The sequence below is a fragment of the Atractosteus spatula genome, chromosome 20, assembly GCF_055471065.1.
Source record: "Atractosteus spatula isolate fAtrSpa1 chromosome 20, fAtrSpa1.hap1, whole genome shotgun sequence".
NCBI lineage: Eukaryota > Metazoa > Chordata > Actinopteri > Semionotiformes > Lepisosteidae > Atractosteus > Atractosteus spatula.
In genome coordinates, this window is record NC_142725.1 from 5,770,043 (window position 1) to 5,792,861 (window position 22,819).

Below are 22,819 nucleotides of genomic sequence, written 5' to 3' on the forward strand. Positions count from 1 at the left end.
TGGTCAATTTATTCTTTATAATTTCTGGTGTACTCTATATTTTTACTACAAGACGTTCCAAAACCTGTGTAGTGTTTGTCAGTTAATTATAATATGTCCATTAAGGTTTAACTTAAACTGAAATGATAATTTAAGCATTACATCTTAGCTAAATTTGCCGATGGACTGTTGCCACATCCTTGCGCTCGTTGCTTCCTGGGTAGGCTCTGGCTTCTCGTGACACTCTATGGTATAAAGCGGTTTGGCAAATGACATGACATGACATGACCTTACCTTAGCTAAATTAGGTATTATTAATGATCCCATGCAATAGTGATAATATTGGGTTTTAAGAACACAGGAATGTCTTTCCTGAATTTGATGAGCTGTTCCAACGCTATGGAAGGTGGCAGTGAGAGGATACAGCAGGCCAGCAGTAAGATTAAAAACAAAAAGTTCCAGCTTTCTAAATTAGAAATGACCAGGTCAAACAGACAGGAGGTTGACCAGCCTCCTGTCTGTTTTCTTAAATTCCTAGATCGTTCCTCAGGGATTAGGGATTGTGGAGCAGTTTTCACCCAGGATAGTTCTACTTAAAGGATAACTGAAGCCCCAATTTCTTAATTAAATCTCTGTAACAAAATAAATTATATTGACGTTATGGAAATATTTTCCAAATTTCAAATTAAGCACAAATTATTGAACTTTGTGAAGGTACTATAAGTCACCCAGTTGTCGCAAGCTCGCATTCAAGTTTGCATGAATTGTGACCTGGCCCTTCCTGCTCAGTCGTCACTGTAATGACTAATGTAATGTGATGTACGAGCAAATAAGTACAGGATGTGCAGCAGATATTTCACCGCAGAAATGTTCCAACGTGATCTACATGTAAGTAATATTTGTCAGCAAAACAGTCTAAAAGTCTAAAGCAGTTCTATTGGATTAAATGCAAAATTCTATTTGATTAAAACGGCTGGATTCACAAGTTTGCTTGTTTACAGCGTAATAGGGCTGCTTCACGTCACTGGAAGGTTTGCTGCCTCTTTCTGAATCACAGAATATGGCGCTGCACATACCTGGGAATGTAGTCTATTTTTATGCAAGTTGGGGTTATTACAATCTTTTTACATTTTGCTTTTATTGTGGTTTGAAATGCACTCGTGAACGCTCATTCTTTCTAACCCCAAAATATAAAAATTGCACCGTTAACTGATAAGCCTCATGTCGGTGCGTGTGCTGGCATGTGCATATTTATAAGGATTTGCAAGCTGTTACCATTGTGTTTGCTTGTTTGCTTGCTGAATTATTTGTCTTACGGATATAAGAAAGATTTCAAACATCTTGAGGCTATTTATTATTTAGCTCATCTGGCCCATTTGGTAATTTGTAGTTCATTGATCCAAGGATCATCAGACCATTTCTTAAAGGAAGGCGGGAAACGAGGTATCGGCTTCAACCACATGGCTGGGTGACATGCTCTGTACACCCACGACCCTTGGGGTAAAGAAGTGGTGTTTTAAAACAAAAGGGGTGTTTTTATAGGTCTTCGAAAGGATTCAATTCTAAAAGCACACATGTATGAAAACAGCAAGGAAAATGAACAGGGTACAAATTAAAGTAACCTCTGATTCTACAAGAATGCAGGCAGGGATGGAGCTCTGGATCAGTGAATGCTTTTGGATGCCAGAAAGGAAATCACACATTTCATGCATTTGGCGACCAAAGCCTCAACTTCTCCATGTGACAGATCGCAGGATGGCTGCGTCTGTCAGCAGGAGCTGTATGTGAGACTTTAATGAGAGCAGGTGAGATTCGTACAGTTTAATAACGGGTATCATTAAAGCTGAAAGTCTGTGCTCTGCAGAAGTGATGCAAAGCACTTGCAGGTTTCTTTTCCACAGCTAATGGCACACAGAGAGAGAAAGTGCAGGCATCCACTAGACGCAGAGGAGGGATTCATGTTGTTTATTTTAGCTGATTACTATAAGTCTGTGATTATTGATGTTTTAACTGATCAGTGTACTTTAATTAGTCCAATGCATTAGCACTTTTCATCATATAGAGGAGGGTTAAATGTGCTTCTTAACCATAAATACTATATACTGTAGTACATTAAGCAAAGGTATACGGGCGGACTTGGTTATATGTGAATTTGGCTATTTGTGACAGTTCTCTATAATGAATCAAAAAATGTCAAGACCCTACTGTATTTAACTTCTTTGTAAAACAGAAAACGTTCACCCAGATGAGCATACATTTTCAGCAGGTTGGTTATTGATACGCCAGTGTTCAGGATAATATGACTAGCAGAACTCTGTTCATGGTTGCTTATTTTTTTACCTTTTCATTGGCAGCTCAAGTCTGATTAGGGATTATCCTTGGAATCCATTTTTCTGCAGGAGAATGTGCGTTTTGCTTCTTGTCAATAAGCTGTGCTTTTAAAACAAACATATTTGTTAGTGTGTACATTCGCAAATTCCTCTGGCTGAATCAATTTTAAGCTTGCATTATATCCGCTCTAAAAATGCTCAAGCTAAATTTCACAACCTTTTTCCATCACTGCATTATTCTAACAACAAATCCAGCCAAGCAAAGAGCCTGTTCATCTACAAGCTCTCTCTCCAAACTTGGGTGCTATTTATGCAGCATGTGAAAATGCTTCCAGTAATGTATTGAAACCAAAATAGTAGTTATAAAATCTGGAAGTTTTGTTCTTCTTCCTTAAAAACAATTAAGATGTTTTTTCTAAAACTAAAATTGGAATGGGAATGTTTGTGTCAGTGTCAGTCTCTCCGGCCACAGAGAAGACAAAACCTTAACTACTATTTGCAGAAGTTTGTTAAAAAAACTTTCGCATTGTATTTTAGGAATGAAACTTCACCGAGCTGTTGCATTGTGGTATAAATGACTCCTCTGCCCTGCCCACCTAGGTACCGATCTTCTTTTAACAGATCACAGGCCACACAAGAGTGTACAGCAGGTTTAGCAGGCAGCTGCAGGAATCTGTATTGCCAGGAGCTGAGAGAGCCTTGGCTGTCTTAGCCCAGTCCCAACCACTCTCAGCGCTCAGCCAATTGCATGTTGCCACTTGGGGATTCTCAGTCACAGTCGGCTAGTGACATGACCCAAGCTTGAACCCAGCTCTCTCAGAGATGATCACAGATTCAGCCTGACTTGGACTAGCACAAATTGACTGTCGAGGCCTTCGGAAGCTCTTATAGAATAATGGATTTCATTTTGTAATTTAGTTTGATTTTGAGTTAGTAGTTTAAGTTTTGCTACTAATAGATAAGGTCCCCAAGCTACAGGATTGAGTTATGTGTTCAATGACTAGCAGGTAAATCTGTCATTCTTTTCTGAACTTTACCTGTACCTTGAATCTTGAACAGTACAAGGATCTTTCAGCATCCCTTGAAACTTGCAATCCATCTTCCATGCTTTCACTCTGGTCAGGCTCTCATGTCTCCTACCTTGACCATATTGCGTCACATGGTTCATGATATCTCAATCAACAGCTTGAGAAGAAGAAGAAAACTGAAATGTGGATTAGAATTTGAACATTTTGAATAAGGTTTTGACATGAGGGTAGGATTATCAGTTATATGGTCAAATTATACAGTTCAGGGATCTGGAGAGCCACAGGGTCTTCTGGTTTCTGATGAATGACTGATTTGGATCAACTGACCGCTTGACAAAGCCCAGATTTTTTCGAGGTTTTGTGCTTATTGAGCAGATCAAGCTGCTTGTGAGACCTGCAGGGCTGTGGGCTGTCTAGAACTCGGGCAGAGCTTGGCGGGACGTCCACAGCTGCGGGGCAGGCTCGGGTTTATGTCATCACTTACAGCTGCCGGGGGTGGGTTGTCACTTGTGTTCCTGCAGGTGTAAAGTGTGCCCCCTGACCTTCTTCACCAAGTCGGAGATGCAGATCCACTCTAAGTCGCACACGGAGGCCAAGCCCCACAAGTGCCCACATTGCTCCAAGTCCTTCGCCAATGCCTCCTACCTGGCCCAGCACCTGCGGATCCACCTGGGAGTCAAACCCTACCACTGCTCCTACTGCGAGAAGTCCTTCCGTCAGCTGTCGCACCTGCAGCAGCACACCAGGTGAGGGCACCATTGTCCCCCCCCATTCCTCGGGGTTGCTGTCCAGATAAACAGCAACATTTTCAAATGGGCAGCCTTACACTTTCCCAATGTCTGCAGGTGTTTTAACTGTCTGTGTGTCATTATTAAGCATATAAGTGAAGAAACATTAAAATGTCAGAATTCGGATGTTGGTGAAAGAAGAGCTGTTTATCCGTGTGCACACGGGAGAGCAGCTTGCAAAAGCTAGTCTCTCCGAACGGTTATAAAGTTAGTCTTTTTATGCAGTGTAACAAATAAAGTGTTAGCATATGACTTGCTAACTGTCGACTCAGTCCTTTCCGTTCTTATGCTGGTCTAACAGAAAAGACCTCAGCATTCACGAAACAGGATGTTACAAGTTCTGCGTAGACGTTATGTGAAATCATGAACGGACAACACTTGCTATGCGTTTCCTGATGACAGGCAAATAATATGCAGCTTAACCTTTAGGAGATAAATTGTTAAAAGCATTTATTCTAGGAAGTTGTAATGTCACTGCTGGAGGTGGTAACACAGCATTCATGAAATTAATACAAGAGCAGGCAGATAAATACGGTCAAACTGTAGCCTGAGCAGGAGGCACAGTGTTTGTTGCCAGTAGTGGAGACAGACAGGCTCAGTGAAGGTGAGCATGGGCCAGTTTGGTCCAGGCAAACGGTCCAGAGACATAAACCGGGGCAAGCAAAGTTCAAAACCAAGAGACACAGCACAGTGCACCAGAGAAGAATCCAGAGATTGAAGTCAGGGTGAAGCAGGGCCCAGAATCCAGGAGGCAAGCAAAGTGAGAACTCATGAAATTGGAACACCGCTTGAGACCTAGCTAACTCTTTGACAGAGTTCCTGAGCATTGCCAGATCACAGCTCCTGTAGAGTGAACCACCTGAGGTGGATGTGGTAAGTCATTGCCTCCAGGTGGTCCAGGGCTCCAGTCAAATAGTTATCATGGTAACCAGCACTTGAATGAGTTGTGGCTGGCTGTTGTGAGATATCATGCCCTGGTCATCCAGAGAGATGAGCATGACACCTCTAGCTTGTGTTTTGCTATTTGAGTTTGAAGTAATACACTTGTCCTTTATGGTTTTAAACATTTGAAACTGGTCTGCTTGTAGTCTCCTCTCATCAAAGTTAAACGCCTCAGTTCTTTCGGCCTTTAACACCGGGAGCGTATCTGTTGGCTGTTCTCTGAACTAATTTCAGAGCAGTTGTTGTTTTCTTTTCTTTGGGTGACCCAAAATTGGACACAGATTTTGCAATGTGGTCCTCCTAGTGTATTGTGAATCTTAACATTCTTTCAATCACCTTCTACACTTGTATCTATATTCCCTAATGTTCTTTTTGTGCTTTTTATTGCTTTCCATAGTAAGCATCCTGACATTGTGTACAGTCTCTCTTTCCTTTCATTTTCTAATTGTGCAGTTTGCTGCATAGTAAGAGGTGTAAGGGCGCCATCAATGGTAGGAAGAACCAGAACAATTGGGTAACATAGGTTTGGCCTTGGTGTGTCATGGAGATGGAAATACGTTTTTCTTTGGCATTGTTTTCTTTGCAACTAAGCACTAATAGTAACTACAGCCTCCAAACTGTCGATATGCACTAGTTGGACTGGGATTGTAGGGATGGAGAGTTATTTTCCATGGCCGTCTGCCTGGGATCATAAGACTGTCAGGCAAGGCTGCAACCAAAAAATGTTTTTAGTGTCCAGAGGTTGTTAAATTGTGGAGAGGGTTTAGAGGCACAGAGGACCCCACGTCAGTGTTTTCCGTACAGAAAACAGTTCAAGGTATTCACCACAAGTAGAAATCTTACAAGTAAGATTTAAACAGCTGTAGCGGCATGTCCAGATGCTTAATGCTGTATAATTGGAACCCCTCTAATATTTAATAATTAATAATTGTAGTAATAATAATTCCTTACACTTATAAAGCACTTTTCTGGACACTCCACTCTTTACAGGTAATAAGATAAGATAAGATCACTTTTTTGGCCTTATACAATTTCTTGTATTAGGAAATTGTATTTTCACATACCCCAGCTTTCTCTCCACGAGACACACAGGCAGAGAGAGAGAAGCTTGGGGTCAGAGCACCGGGTCAGCCACGGTTTCTGATTAGTCCCATAAGTATTTGTCTCATGTATTACTTGCTATCTCACAAGCCCCAAGCAAAGGCCTGTTCAATTCAATCAAGACAAACAGTGGATTACATAGCTAACAATATTATACACTTTCCCAATAAAAAGATCTGGAAGTTGACTGTAACCACTCAACTTTAAATAATAGAAATCTTGAAATTGCAAAAAAGGTGTAATTATTGTTCACAATCTTCTGGCATAAAAGTGAGAAATTTTGTTCCTTTCCCTTATTTCAAAGTCGTGTGATTTGTTTGTTTTCAGGTGTCCAAGAGATAAGGTTTTTATATTAATGGTTACCACAGCAACAAAAAACAATTGTGACTAGGTGAATCCTCAGCCTCAAGACAACATTCGAGTTACTGTTTAACAAACACTACTAAAACACTGGGCTTCTACTGATTAGGAAACAAAAGCAAACACACCTCTGTGGAAATTTAACACTAATTTGAATACAATACTTATACTGTTTGCAAATGCTTGGATGCAACCTGAGAACATTTTTTAAGTGCTAGTAAAAATACAATGGAGAAAAGGCAGGAACAAACATTCATCTAACTTAAAAGTAAAACAACGCTTTTTAGAAATAGAACAATGCCAGACTGGAACTGTTTAAACTTAAAATGAAACGAGTATTGCTGCTTTTGTTTCAGACAGTAAAAAAAATAAATGTGATGACAGATAATGTTACAAAAGTACAATGCTGAAGCTCTGTAAAGTTGGCCCTCTTCGAGTAACACGGTGACTCCCACCACATTGTTTCATGCCAAATTTGCGTTTGTGTTGTAAAAAATGTCATTATTTTGCCAACATAAATACCTGGCTCTGCTTTGTGTTTCCTCAATTGTATTTGTGGATTATGGTTTTACTTCCTGCATGCCAAACCCAGCACTTGTCTACATTGCACATCATCTGCAAGGTGTTTACTCAATCCTGAATTATCTCAATCTTTTTTTGTTTTGTTTGCTGCTTCTGAAGTGTTTTCTAATCCTCCTATATGATCTATAAACATGACTAGTTTATGAAATATGTCAGGATCTATATATACATCATTGATATGAATTGGAAGAACAGTGGTCCTATTTGAGAGTTAATAATTGCTTAAACTTATATAGCACTTTTCTGGACACTCCACTCAAAGCACTTTACAGGTAATGGGGACTCCCCTCCACCACCACCAATGTGCAGCCCCACCTGAACGGGGATTATTAGGAGGCCATGATTGGTAAGGGCCAATGGGAAATTTGGCCAGGATGCCGGGGTTACACCCCTACTCTTTTCAAGAAACGCCCTGGGATTTTTAATGACCACAGAGAGCCAGGACCTCGGTTTTACATCTCATCCGAAGGACGGCACCTGTTTACAGTACAGTGTCCCCATCACTACACTGGGGCATTAGGACCCACATGGACTGCAGGGCGAGCACCCCCTGCTGGCCCCACTAACACCTCTTCCAGCAGCAACCTTAGTTTTTCCCAGGAGGTCTCCCATCCAGGTACTGACCAAGCTCACACCTGCTTAGCTTCACTGGGCTCCCAGTTGTGAGTTGCAGGGTGATATGGCTCTAGTATGTTTATTAAGCAAGACCAGCCTTTCTCAAACCATGTTGACCACTACCAAGCATCTGATATGCTTGTATGTGATCTTTTAGTTTGGTCTAATAATTGTTTCTGTAATATGACATATAATACAATTTAGAGTTATCGATCTGTAAGAACTTTAAGTTCTCTCACCCTTCATATGAATCGACTTTACATTGAAAATTGTGCAGTCCCTGCCTTGAGCAGCTGTTGAAGAGTCTGTATTAAAGTCTCATTTTAGGCCTGGGGTATTTATCATAAGTACTTCTGGTACCTGAAATACTTCTCAGAGTTTATGATGATACTGTTTAATACAGAACTTTATCCTACTGCTGCTTGAGACTTGTTTCTGTCTTCTTCCTTAGTAAACACTGAGTGAAATACTAATTTAGTGTATCAGCTGTTTTCCTTTGATTGTCTAGAAGTTTGCCGTTGTTGTCATGGCTATATTTTACTTCATCCCCAACAGCTCTTTTGTTGTTACTCTTTTGGCCAAGCTAATACCTTCTTTCATTGTACAACTTTTCCTTTTTTATAAATTGCTTTCTTTTCCTCTATATTTTTCCCTAATTACTTAGCGTAATCCCTAAGTAAATCCCATACTCACTTTTGGGAGAACAGATTTGTTCTGTGTTTCAAGAAGAATCTCTTTAGTTTCTATCCATTTTCCACCGGTGTTATATCTATCCTAATATACTTCTCTTCAACTTTGTCTCATTCTTTCAAACTTTGCTTTGTAGCATTTGTAAACTTCTACATTGTACTTTGAACATATTGCTCTCAATTTCGAGACAGTTTTGACAATTTAGATGTTAACTCTGCATGCAGCTCACCTTGGAAACTTTCTGCGGTGAATTATGCTTTCACCATCTATGAAAGCAGACAGCTATTAATCTGGCTGTGAGATGCTTGTTGTCCCATCACTTCTCATCTGCCTCTTTTTTGCGGTGTCAGAACAACTCGGTATCTGTTAACATTGTTGGCCAGATCATTGCATGAATCCTTGAACAATCATGCCCGTCTTAAAATATCATCCTTGTTGTCGAAACATCTGTTGCACCAGATCACATATCTGCCACCAAAGCACACAAAGGGATCGGGCACTATAAGATGTATAGTGCTTTCATGATGTCTGCTCTTGAAGTGTGTTTCATTTTCTGCCTCAGAGCCTTTGCTTTTGTTATGTACTGTTTCAAGAGTTGAAATGTGAATGTAAGAAGTGGTTACATTCCAGTTTTAAAAACAAATTTGTAAATGCTGATCATTAATCAACTATGTCCATCGCAACACCTGTGGCTTTAACACAGGTGATGCAAGGGCCATTGTCAGGATGCATACAAAGGTTGCTGGCCTATTCACAGTGATCTTTATTAAGGTGGATTTTTAGCATCCTCTGAGATACTGTATATAGGCTATATTAATTTCTATTAAAGTATGGAGAATTTAGTCTTGATTGACTTGTTAATCCCACCATGATTACTATGCATAGCATTGGCTGAACAAATTAGACTTTAAGAATTTGCCCTTTTTTAAGAGGTGAAATGTCCACTCACAGTGCATTTTCAGGGATGCTTGTTTTTAATTGGAGTCATTGTTTTCAAACCTGTTGGCAGAGAAATATGTGTGCATTAAGCTAACATCGGGATAGGGTTATACCCAGAAAAGTGCTGTTTCTAATATTTTTATGCCTTTCTCGTTTCTCCCAGAATCCACACTGGTGATCGGCCCTATAAATGCGCTCATCCTGGCTGTGAAAAAGCCTTCACTCAGCTCTCCAATCTACAGGTTAGTCCAGCATGTCCAGTCAAAGTAAGTTCAAAAACAAAAGAATATGACATTTTGTGGGCGGAGCGGTGGCTCTGTGGCTAAGGATCTGTGCCTGTAGCTGGAATGTTGCCGGTTCAAATCTCACAGCTGGCAGAGGAATCCTACTCCATTGGGGTCCTGAGGAAGGCCCTTAACCCCAACTGCTCCAGGAGCACTGTACAATGGCTGACCCTGCACTCTGACCCCAAGCTTCTCTCTCTGTCTGTGTGTCTTAAGGAGAGCAAGCTGGGGTATGTGAAAAGAGAAATTCCTAATGCAATGTGGCCAATAAAGTGATCTTATCTTATCTAAAGAACCAAATGGAGCTGACCTAAAATGGGTAGTTCTAGTGGAGGGAATATTCAGGGTCCGTGCATCCTTGTTATTAAAATAAAGTGCTACATGATTCCGCAGTTCTGCAATCCTTTGGTCTCCTGCTTTTATATTCTCTGGCACAGTTTTGGTGACTAATTAATCAGGCTTGAACTGTTACAGGACAAATATTCATTAACAAAGAACAATCTATACAACCCACATCTTTATACACTATACAGTACACCAGTTACACTGTAACTTATATGTTCAAATCTGTGTGTTTCAGAGGCTTATGTACTCCAGACCTGGAAACCTAGAAACCCTAGAAAGACTTGATTTTAATCTGAAAGCATGATCCAACACCTAGACAGGCCAAAAAAGTCAACAACCCTACAGCCGTATAAAGGAATATGACTTAGAACTAAATCTTGCTTTCTACAGCATGAATGCCCAAATTAGGAATCAATCTCCCTTTTCTACAAATGCAGCACCATCTATGAAAGCATGTTTTTAGGCTGAGGTTTCCACAATATAGGAAATCAGAATTTCCTCAAATAAGATAACAAGCTCTAAACAAAAATGCTCCAATTAATGAGCCAGAATCTGGTTTTCGATGACTGATCTGAACAAGGTCCTCTTGCATGGCACCAGCTTTTAGGAAGAGGAGGGTGATGATGATGCTCCTCCTTCTCTCGCTGTCTTCATATCTTCCTTGTTCCTCCTTCTGTATTATGCTGCGTCTTTGGCTGTTGAATTTTCACCTTTTTTTATGGCTAACCGGAGAAAACCTCCAGAAACCATCAGTGTTTACCTGCCTCTTAGCCAGCCTGCAGCTGAGCTAACACTTCAATTGATACCATTGTTTTAGACTTTCTGAGTAATGGCCTTGGGTGGTGCTATCAGGATATGTATTGTAAATGTAGCTAAACCATGATACAACTAGCTCATAACAAATAACATTACAATACAGTAAAATCATTTATGCCACCATTTATTATCAAATCACATCACTTTCAGAAACCGAATATCCAGTTCAGGGTCACAGTGGGCTGTTCCAGGAAGGACTGGGTGAAAGGCGGGTTACAGCCAGAACTCCAGTTCATTACAGACACTCACACTCACACCAGAGCCCAGTAATCCACCAGCATGTCTTTGGACTCTGGGAGGAAACCCATGCAAACATGAGGAGAAGACACAAACACCATGCAGACAGCACCCCAGGAATTGAACCCAGGACCCCAGAGCCATCCATTATTTTTCCCGACAGTACTAACCAGGTTAGTGTCAACAAGTATTCCATTACCTAATGGAAGGAAATCTGAGAGGCTGCGTAAGGTGGGAAAACAGTGCCTTTCCAAGCTCAAATAAAAAAAAAATGCTGAGCTCAGTGGAAGAATTCCTAACAATTTCCATTGTTAGGGAAATAGCTAGCAAATCTAATGTAAATAAATGTAAAACATTAAATGCAGACAGCTCATCTATAATATTCCTTTAATACCAATTAGGCTTTATACAGAAGTTTTGAAAGAAGAAACAACTCTTCAGAAAGATGTGTTTGCATGGATTCCTCAAATAAAATCCAGAAATAGTAAGCATTCATGATTCAGCAGCATATTGTGTGGGTATTATTATTATTATTATTATTATTATTATCATCATCATCATCATCATCATCATCATCTAGTGATAAGTATTTTATCCAAATAAGGGGTTAGAGTGTTAGAACTGTCCAGTGATTCAGCCTAGAGTACACTTCAGCACTACAGATCCTTAGTTTTTCTGAAGAATTTACTACAAGCACTTATCTTCAGAGCCTGGTAGCATTCATCCAGAGTGACTTAAGAAAATAGGGGAAGAAGTTATTTATAGACCATTTACAAGCCACTCTCAATTGTCAATCAGGATGTGGAAACAATCTGTTAACTAGGAGATTCCTGTATCTCCCAACCAAGTTGTTATGGATTGATGTTACTTTTCTTGCAGTGTATTTATGGAGATTATAATTAAAACTGAACTAAAGGGTCGTCTGTATGATAATGTTCTAGGAATATTCACCACGGATACAGGAAAGGTAGTGAAGGCATAGGGTTTAGGCTAGGCCACACGGAGACACCAGGAACTGCGGGGTGGAGTTGATCAGCTTTATTACTGTGCTGGGAGACCACCCTCTCCTTGTATGTTGAGTGTTCCTGGCGAAATAAAGAATTTAATGCTTAAACATTATTCTGCATTGTAACTTCCATGTAAAAGGAATTCATTGAGGTTCATGTGTCTTAAGATGGGGCTAAAAAATAAACTGCCCAAACTAGCAGGTTCCTTCTCCAAGGTCACCCTACCTCCTCCATGAGCTCTGCTTTTCCCAGGTCATTCCAAGAGCTCTTGCTTAGAGCACCCCGATAGTGGCCCCACTTCTTCCACCCTTATCTCCCAGCACACCGTGAGGAGTCTCCCTCGGAGACCCGTCTCCCCCTCACCAGCCTCTCTGAACCCGTCTCTCGCTTAGAGCCTGTCTGTCACTCCAAGACTCGCACACCTCCAGGAGCTTTTGCTTATTAGATTTCTTTAAACAAGCAACAGCAGTAAACGATGCAAACAGCATATGGTGTTTCTCGATTTCCAGGAGGCTTTTGACCAATTTCCACATAAATAACCACGTCTCCGATTGAAGGCTATAGGTATCCAAGGAGTTGCATGTATTTGCATTAAGATCTGCTTAATAAATAGGAAACAGTCAATGATTATATTTGCTTTCTGCACAATTTCTTTGATGTAGATGACTGAAATCTCTACACAGAGTATAGATAAGGGGTAAATACTCAGATAGGGGTGATAGGAGTACTGGAGGGATTAATATTAGGACCACAGTTGATATTATTAATGATGTAGATCCTGGTATAGTTCAACTAATTTGTGGAGAAAATTAAAATGGATAAAAACAAACTGTATGATCTGTAAAACGGCCAAATACGTTCGAAAAGACTTAGACAAAGTCCACAACTGTTCAGCATGTTACATGCAGGTAGTAAATTTCTTTCAGTGTACTTTGTACTTTATGATGATTGTCATTCATGAACCTGGTGAGTAGTACAGGATTGACATACTCTGGCAGGCTGAGCTTGTGGTATCCTGGTAGATGTCTGGTTATGCAACCTGGTTGCGCAATTCAGCCAGTGGTGATCCAAACAGGCTGAGTGTGCCAGACAGCCTCCTTTTATCTGTAAACATTAGGTTGTGTGACATCTGAGCTTATTGATCTCCCTGTAATGAAAGGCTCAGCTGCTCTCCAAAATACAAAGGGAGAAGAGAAATTTATCATGGTTTGCAAACGGGAAAGGAATCCTACCATTCTTACCAGCAGGGCGAGGATCCCAGCTGCATAATGACTTAGAAAGTAGTAAATTAAAACCTGATGCCAAGAATTGAGCATAGCATACCTATATGCTGTTAATTTCACCATCTTCAAAATGGCAAAGGATTTGTTCAAATGGATTTAAACAAAAGGCAGCTTTTCTGTATTGCTTTGTGTCTCATTCCTCATGTGTAAGCTGACCTTAGATTAGTTTGCCTCTGAACTAATGCTGAGGCCAGCCTTTCACTGATCTTCAAAGCAGACCTTGCTCTTGTCTCAACCCCACAGGACTAAAGGGTGTCTTTCTCCTTTCCTTAAGGCAGACATCACTGTCCTTGCACGACTAAAGGGTGCCTTTCTTTCCTCAGGGGCAGCGCTGGATATGTGTTCAAGGTGTTCCGAGTCCTTAGAGTGGATCGACAAACTAGGGCCAAACTATTGTATTCTCTGTAGACCACACAACAAAAATGCACAAATTAAAATTAAATGCCAATGCATTTGAAGATTTAAAGTAAAGTACTACTTTTATATTGATCTTTTTTAAAAGAAACTGGGAACCTATGATTACAAAGGAGAGGAGTTCATTTGGCAGACCTTGCTTATCAGGGTGTTGGTAGCTTTGATGGATCGCGGCTGTAGTCTGTGTTTCTTAAAAGATCTCTTGGGGTCAGCTTCACCTCCATGTCTTCAGAAGGTGTAAAGAAGCCTGGTCTGATTTCCGTTGCAATTGGCCCTAAAAATAAATTTTCCACTTGTGTCATTTGGTCCCGGTGTCACTGTTGTTGTTGTAAGAGCCCACAATGATAGTTAAGACTTTATTGATCCCGAAGGGAAATTGATGTGTTACAGCAGCCCAAGACAAGCAAAAAGACAGACGTTAGAATAGACGAAACATTAGAATACGTACAGTAATACAAAATAAATATAAAATACAGTAAATAAATAAAAATAAATACATAGGTGTGTGCAAAATATAATCATAGTCACTGTAAAAACAATAAAATATGTGCATAGATACATACAGTTTGAGTGTCCAAAAAGTACAATAGAGCAACATGCTGTCCATAGACGAGCAAATGAAGAGCTAACAGTCCTAGCCTAGGACAGCGTTATACACCCTGACAGCCGTCGGGAGGAAAGACCTGCGGAAACGTTCCCTTGAACACAGTAGCTGGAGCAGTCTGTTGCTCCGCTGCCCAATAACAGTAACATGAAGCGGATGAGAGGTGTTGTTCATGATGGCTGTGAGCTTGGTCAGCATTCTCCTCTCAGCCACCACCTCCAGGGGGTCAAGGCTCAGCTCCAGCACAGAGCCAGCCTTCTTGATAAGTTTATTGAGCCTATTTATATCTCTTGTCATGATGCTGCTGCCCCAGCACACAACAGCATAGAAGATGGCCGCTGCCACCACTGATTCATAAAAAATGTGTAGCAGTGTTCCACACACACCAAAGGACCTGAGCCTCCTAAGAAAATAGGAGTTCTGTGAGTTCTGCGTGTGAGTTCCTTGAGTTGTCGTGATCAGTGTCTCACAGGACCTTCAGTAATTGAAATCCTCATAAAAATTAAAAACAAAATGTAGCCTGTATTCCCTTCTTTTGCCTTTGTATGCACGACAGATTTGATTTTACTTACTGCACCAGAGCAACAAAGTAAAATAAAGCCTCGTTTTAACCAAGAGAAAATAAGCTAGGATCTATATTCAGGCTGATGGATGTGTTTTACCTGTTTGCATTTTTTTTTTATCATAGCACTATTAATTATGTAAAAGTTGTCTGGAAAAGATAAATTAATACAATACAATTAATTGTATTTATGCCATGTCCCTGATTTGCAAGGCTTAGTATTCTGTCCATTGATACAAAGCTCAGTCTTGCACTCTGTAGACTCTTGCTGTATCCAGTCATTCACTGGCAGTACGTTCGAGACAGGAGTCTTGCACAGTGCCTGTCAAGTTGCCTTAGAGGAAACCACATGAGAAGCCTACTTCTGAGAAGTCTGTATTTTTGTACTGGAAACTTTGTGATTCGGTCATGTTTTTCCTGTGCCCTCACCACGCGCGGATGTTTCAGGTGCGCTGAAAATGGCAGAAATAACGGCTTGTCTCTTCTTGTTTTTGTCTCACCAGTCACACCAGAGGCAGCACAACAAAGACAAGCCCTACAAGTGTCCGAACTGCTACCGCGCCTATTCCGACTCGGCCTCATTGCAGATCCATCTGTCCGCGCATGCTATCAAAAACGCCAAGGCCTACTGCTGCAGTATGTGCGGCCGGGCCTACACCTCAGTAAGTGCAAGGCAACCCTCTAGCATTTTCCTTCTGACAATCAAGATAACCTTGTTGGGAATGCAATAGTCAATTCCAGAGGTCCAAACTCACTAGGCCATTAAGTGCCTTATATGTGAGCAGGATAACCTTAACATCCACTCTAACGTTCACAGGAAGTTAATACATTATTCCTAAAATGGGAGTACTGTATATGCTGATTAGTTTTAGCTAATCTGCTTTAGAGAGTAATTTTAGTTAGTACATGAGCCACAAAATTTTGACATATCAAAGCCTATTTCACACTCCCATTAAGATAGGTGTTACAGTAGTCTTGTCTTGATGAAATAAAGGCAGTATTTGAGAAACGTTCCCTGGAACCGTGAAACAGCACTTTCTGAAATCAAAAACTTCAGCCTCCCTGTAGTCTCATGGAGGTTAAGCTTTTAATTGTACCAAATTGTTATTATGATAATAATAATAATAATAATAATTGCTTACACTTATATAGCGCTTTTCTGGACACTCCACTCAAAGCGCTTTACAGGTAGTGGGGACTCCACCACTACCAATGTGCAGCATCCACCTGGATGATGCGACGGCAGCCATAGTGCACCAGAATGCTCACCACACATCAGCTCTCAGTGGGGAGGAGAGCAGAGTGATGAAACCAATTCATAGATGGGGATTATTAGGAGGCCATGATTGGTAAGGGCCAATGGGAAATTTGGCCAGGACGCCGTGGTTACACCCCTACACTTTTTGAGAAACGTTCTGGGATTTTTAATGACCACAGAGAGTCAGGACCTCAGTTTTACGTCTCATCCGAAGGATGGCGCTTGTTTACAGTATAGTGTCCCCATCACTATACTGGGGCATTAGGACCCACATGGACCGCAGGGTGAGCTCCCCCTGCTGGTCCCACTAACACCTCTTCCAGCAGCAACCTAGTTTTTCCCAAGAGGTCTCCCATCCAGGTACTGACCAGGCTCACACTGTTGAGCTTCAGTGGGCTCCCGGTTGTGAGTTGCAGAGTGATATGGCTGCTGGCAATGAAATGAATAGAAATAAATAGAAAATTTACAAGTATTCTACTTATACACTTACAGCACCTTATGGGGATACATAAAACCATATATTTAGAAACATAATAGTTGTCCTTTAAGACCTGTTTGAGAAAACAATTTCTACAAAATCTTGGCAAGAAGGAAATACTTGGTAAGGCTTCTATATACACCGTATATAATAATTCATATTATTCTCATTGGGTACCTGATCCTATTTGCATTATAGTGAGAGAAAATGCCTTGATTGGTTTTAGCAGTGTTGATTATTGGGCTAACAAAACACTGAACCCAAATCTTGCGATTTAATAATAACACCATGCTCATGTGTTTGATATTATAATTGAGAGAATACTAGAATTCTCAAAATGAGTTGGGGATGTACGTAGTCATTTCAGTCAGTTCCATTATGTAATTAATTATTAAGTCAATTGATTTAATTAATACAAGAACTCCAAAACATATGCCCTGCTTAAAAAAAAGGTGAAATGAAAGTTAAATTAAGTGAAATGAAGATTGACTGGTTGCTGTCAACAGGATTGAAGGTGATGGTCTATGGGAGAGTTTGTCTAGAAAATTAGGTACTTCAGCAATCAAAAATCAGTGTTATGTGTCATGAAACCAGCAGGGTAGTGGAAGTGTAATAATGTAGTGAGATGGAGATTGAAGGCAACCTTCGTGCTCAGTGCTACATTGATGAAGTCCCTGACAGGTTTTCCACTTCTTCAAACCGATCCAATTAAAGACCACAGGGATTATAGTGACAGGACAAAAGGGAAATTATGGTGAATTCCTGCTGTGGCCAGTGGGAATTCTGTGGGACAAGATCCGACTTCTCACCAGCTGGCTGCAGCTGCACTGGGAGGGTGACAGAACATCCCACAGCAGTCTCTCCAGAGGCTGTTCAGGCCTGGTTGTCAGCCCTGCTTGGATTTTACTTCTATTTCAAATATTTTCTTAAATCCTGTAGATCTGAGTGGTGATCTTCTTCATCATTATATTGATGATGATCACATTGGATTTCAGTGTTAGAAAATTTTTAACATAATTAATAATGTTAATTATTTAAATACTTGTCATTTGTTGTTGTTGTTGTTATTATTATTATTATTATTATTATTAGTATTATTATACCTTATACTTAGATAACACTCTTTTCTGGGCACTCCACTCAAAGTGGTTTACATGTAATGGGGACTCCCCTCCACCACCACCAGTGTGCAGCCCCACCTGGATGATGCGACGGCAGCCATAGTGCGCCAGTACACTCCCCACACACCAGCTCTCAGTGGGGAGGAGAACAGAGTGATGGAGCCAGTTCAGAGATGAGGATTATTAGAAGGCCATAATTGGTGAAGGCCAATAGGAAATTTGGGATGTGCCATTTACGGTGTAGTTTTGTGCTCTATGTACACTTCAGTAATCAGCAGTTGTATGATTTTAAATTGTATTTTGGACTGAAGCTGTTTTATTTCTTTAGTTGCCTTTAACGGAGCTTATTTCATGTAGTCATGTAGTACCAAGCTCTGAGCCTTTGCTGGTCTGTGTGCCTTTCAGGAGACGTACCTTATGAAGCACATGTCCAAGCATACTGTGGTCGAGCACCTGGTGAACCACCATTCCCCTCAGAGGACAGAGTCCCCGAGCATCCCCATCCGGATCTCCCTCATCTGAGCGGCGCGGGGCTCCCCCTCCTGGGGCTCCGTTCCGCCGCAGGCCGCCGGCCAGCTCCCCGTTGTGCTGTTCCTTGTCATTTGTTTGGTTTTCGTTTGTCCCCAGTTTGGGTTCCAAAAAAAAAATATGTGCCAGACTGTATTTTGTATTTTAACACAACAAAATCTTTTCAAAAAAAATTTGTGGGGGGGGGGGGTGGGGTGAGGGGGCAGGTGCTAGTTAATTAGTTTGTGAAAGGGGATGGGAGGGGGGTGGGACATCCAAAGATGATTTTTAGAGCACTTTCAGGCCTTTACAGTATTGGCCAAAAAAAGGTTTATAGTCTGTTAAGACAAAAAATGAAAAGGCATTGCTACAGGCAGCTAAGACTTTTGACCATAGGTATTAAAGGACCTCCTGTGTGCTTTTTTTAGATTTGGTTAGAACCAAATCTAAAAAAAAAAGTCTAAATGGTTAGAACTGGTTAATTGGGTAGCACTTCTTTCTACAGCGATCTTCTTCAAACTGAGTTGTGACCAGTCCTGAGATGATGGCAGGGGGCCCTAAATCTGATAATTGGTACGTGCCAGGTTTTGGTTTAATGAACCGTTTTTTTAGAAAGGTTATACCTAATGCACAGTGTTATGGGAATTGTTTTCTTTCTTACTTTATGAAGAAAGGAACGTTTAACATGGGAGTTTTCGGGAAATATAGCACCATCCAGCTATGTCCCAGGTGAGTTTGGAGTTACATGGGCGTCTTTATGAGAGGAGTAATGGACAAAAATGTTTGGGTTTTTCAAAAAACAAACAAACTGCAGCACACCCAAAGCAGGCCCAGAGAATGTCTGCACGGCTCTGCGGTAAGTAGTGATACAAGCTATGATATAGCTAAAATCGTCAACCGGGCAATACAGACAAAAGGCCCATGCTTAAGGGATTGTTGTTGTATTCATGTTACCTAGAACGTAAATTTTGGACAAAAATAAAATACAGAATCACACCTCTACTGAACCAGTAGAAAATGCACGGGCTGAAAAACTGATATCCTGAATCTTCAGTCTACATAAAAAGGACTTTAAGCCCTGATCGAACTTTAAATATAGCTCCTATATAATCTGGAACTAGTGTGGCACAGCTAGTGTACTTTATATTTTCAAAGAAAACAAGAATAGTACAGCTGCTGACATTTTCTGTCCCCACTCTCTCTGACTTGTATCTGCAGTCTTGGCCTCTGTGTTTGGCTCTTTACCAAGTAACCATCGCACATCACTCGGAAAGTGATGGACGCCCATTCGTGGATTATCTTTTAACCAGATAAATAAGAATAAGCTACATTCAAAAACAATATTATGGGTAGGAAATGGGGAGGGCTTGTTTTTACTGCATTCCAGTTTAATGTAACCTTTTAGTGAAAGGCGGCGTGCCTGGTTTCTTTGAAATGGAGGCATGCGGTTTTTAATATTGCAATCCCCATCTCGTGTGGTCGTGAATGCATGTGTTTGTGTGCGTGTGTGTTGGGAAAAGGTTTCTAGATGTAAAAAGGTGGGGTCCCTGCTACAAGTTTCATGTAGGCTGTACTCCCCAGTGATGTCACTGCCCAGAGGCTGAGGATGCAGGATTTTACTGGTGGGTTTTATGGGCATAACTGAAAAGGTAAATCTCAATTGCCAAGACGTTGGTCCTCAAGTCAGGATGAAAGCACTTCCTGTGTGGTGATTGACACGCTTTTGGCAAACTTTCCAGGGCGGTCTTAGTTCAGCGGCACCTGAGGCTTTCAGTTAGCCCTGGTCATAATTTGACAGTAGCAAATGGATTTGCGAGGAAAAACTCTGGGTCCCAATTGTATATTATAACTGTTTGGTCTGGGAAAGGCATTGATTTAATCTTTGTTCGGAAATGGGATTCCTGAGCCTTGATTACTTGATTAGGACTGCAAGCTCTTTTATTCCATAGCTTTCCTGTTCAGTTCTTCATGGCTTTCCTTGAGTTTGGGCTGATCAAATTGGCAGTAGCGATCTGCTGTTTGGAGCCTGTGTACTTTGCTCAGATAGGGTCCACTTTTCACTTTACAGCCCTGGCTTGTGCAGCGTGGCAGTGTGCTGCAGTCCAGAATATTTAATGGGGAATACTGATTCTTATTCTCAGTCAGAATTTCCCATTATTGGTTGAGTGACAAAATGGCAGCATCCTCTGGGACGTGCCGGGCATGTGAGCTGGCTGTGCTGTCGGGGAGAACTGCATCACTCCTCCAGCTGATGCTAACTGAGCTGGGGGCACCGTGCGACTTGCATAGCTCACAAGCTGGTGTGACAATCATAGTGCCGGATTGGTGACTCCGTTGTGGCCGTATAAAAAGAAAATAATGGGGGGAAAAAGTTATTTGCATTTATCAATCACTCTATCACGCTTTTTTTTTTAGCGCAAAAAAGATCATGTGTTTATTATCATTACAGCTTGGTCATGCATTTCTTATTCCAGTGTTGCTGGGGTGACTTGAACTCAGACATGTCATTGGAACATAAAGTGTTATATGGTTTTCATTTCAAGCGTGATTAAAGTAAATTAAATATATATATGAAGGAACTGTCAGAAAATTGGTCTTTTACATAAGGAAAAAAAATGCCTCTATATTTTAGCTTTAGAAAAGGTCTGATGTTTGCAATCTCCATACTCACTTGTCTTAGAACTCTTAATTACACAGTATTATGTGTAATAAAGTTTAATGTCATTTAAAAAGAATGCAAATCAGGAGATTTTTTGGCACAAGGTTAGAGGACAAAGTCCACTGTAACTTCTGTGTTTTACAAGGTGGCCACAATGTAAATGCTCTGCGCTTGTCCTGCATTTTCAGAATGTGATGGGCACCCCCTGTATTGCATAAATGTGCTTGTTAGATTGTGAACTCAGGCCAGAAGCCCCAGGAGTCTTGTTAGTCTACCAGATTTCGGCATGCACAGTATCTGAGAGGCAGCCCCACCTCCTGCATGTAATAGTTCCTTCCACTACATTCACTGACATTCCAGTCTAGTAACAATTATACTAATAATGAAAGAGAAACTGGAGAAAAAAAGAAAACAATCATTTAGGTGTTGCTTGAAAAATGTAGCATTTTGAAATTGATTTTAATGTGCAGCACTGACAAACTATTACTCATTAACATGTTTTTTAATCACATGGTGCTTTGAGTGGCGTGACACAAGATCACTGAGTTGTTAACTTCAACACCAGTTTACTGGAGAATATTTACTGTGTTGTTCTAATTAATTTACCCCACAGAATAAAATAATTATTTATATAGGTTATAATATATATTTTATATATAATCTGGCCATTTAATTGGTATAAAACCCTTAAGTACATAACTATGTATGCCAAGAAAAAACAGATCCCACCTTTTACCTACAAATCTTTGTTTTTTTTGAATGGAGTAAATCGGAATGTGTGAGTTTACATGATAAATATACCTTCGGCCCTTTTCTGTTTTAAATTGAAAAGAATTCTTGTTTTGGGTGTCTCATTAAATTCTGTATAGATATGTTTATGTATAAAAGACCTCCTGGTGTCTTGTAATCTTTTATTTTCTTCATGCCTAAAATATTAATAATTAACTGTTTTGTTATTTTTATACACATTTAAGCCTTAACTATATATTATCACTGTATGTTTATCACATTTTATTTCCATTTTTTCATATTGGTGTTGTTCGGTAACCAGTACTGTATCTACATACTTTTTTCTTAGCATGGAATATACTGTAAATAAACTATATAATACTTACTGTTAACCCATTTTCTATATTAAATGATTATATAGGTCTAGTTATTATTAAAAAATCCTTTGTCTTGCATTGTGGTACCTTATAAAAAGTTCACTCTGGCTGTGTAATACGCAGTCAAGACTTTGAAAAGAAAAATGGGATTTGTGTAAAAAGCAAAAAACATGAAAAACACTTTGTATCTTTTTGTTGTTCAATAAATGCAGACTCTGTAATACATATGTCTAATGAGTTTTTTTTTTCATTCTACAATAATGAACCATCAAACTCTTTAAAGTCTCTGTGAGATTTTGCTGATAACGAGGAGTTCTTGTCAATTCCAGCAGAGCATAAGAAATTGCCCATTGAGTCTGGTGGACAGGAAAGTAGCTCCATACCACATGTTCTTAGTGTTGCTCACATGTGTGCCTCTATGCATTGATGAACATAACAGCAGACCTGGCTAATGTGTCAATTCAGACAAGATGTTCACAAGACGTTGTTGGTGAAATAAATAAAAAATCAGAAAGTACAGCATGTTGTACTGAACATTACTGACAGGTAGCAGGTTTTGCAAACGATATTGCCCCGGACATTTATGAACATCTACTGGAATTGCTCCATGTGCCATTAATCGGTGTCACAGTAGATGGACCAGCTTTTCATTAGCAGTGTTAGCTCATATTTTGTATTATTTAATACTTAGTGTGGTATGTATAAATAACATACAGATGGAACCATGGTCAGGACATTTCCAAGAACAGGAGGTACTTCTTTACTCAAAGGCTTGCAGGAGGAT

The 22,819-nt window shown here is 40.3% G+C and overlaps 1 protein-coding gene across 3 annotated transcripts in view; it reads left to right on the top strand.

Moving 5' to 3' along the window:
* Positions 1-22,258, top strand: part of znf362a (zinc finger protein 362a) — a 76,244-nt gene extending 53,986 nt beyond the window's left edge. For 2 of the 3 annotated variants that reach the window (XM_088938319.1, XM_088938317.1), the window contains exons 6-9: positions 3,859-4,083; positions 9,518-9,596; positions 15,410-15,568; positions 18,169-18,434. In XM_088938319.1, coding sequence (XP_088794445.1) covers positions 3,859-4,083; positions 9,518-9,596; positions 15,410-15,568; positions 18,169-18,285 — 580 coding nt within the window. In that variant the 3' untranslated portion in view covers positions 18,286-18,434. Of the gene's footprint in view, positions 1-3,858; positions 4,084-9,517; positions 9,597-15,409; positions 15,569-18,168 lie in introns of all 3 variants that reach the window. The other variant, XM_088938318.1, reaches the window with a different exon arrangement.
* The last annotated feature ends 561 nt before the right edge of the window (positions 22,259-22,819 follow it).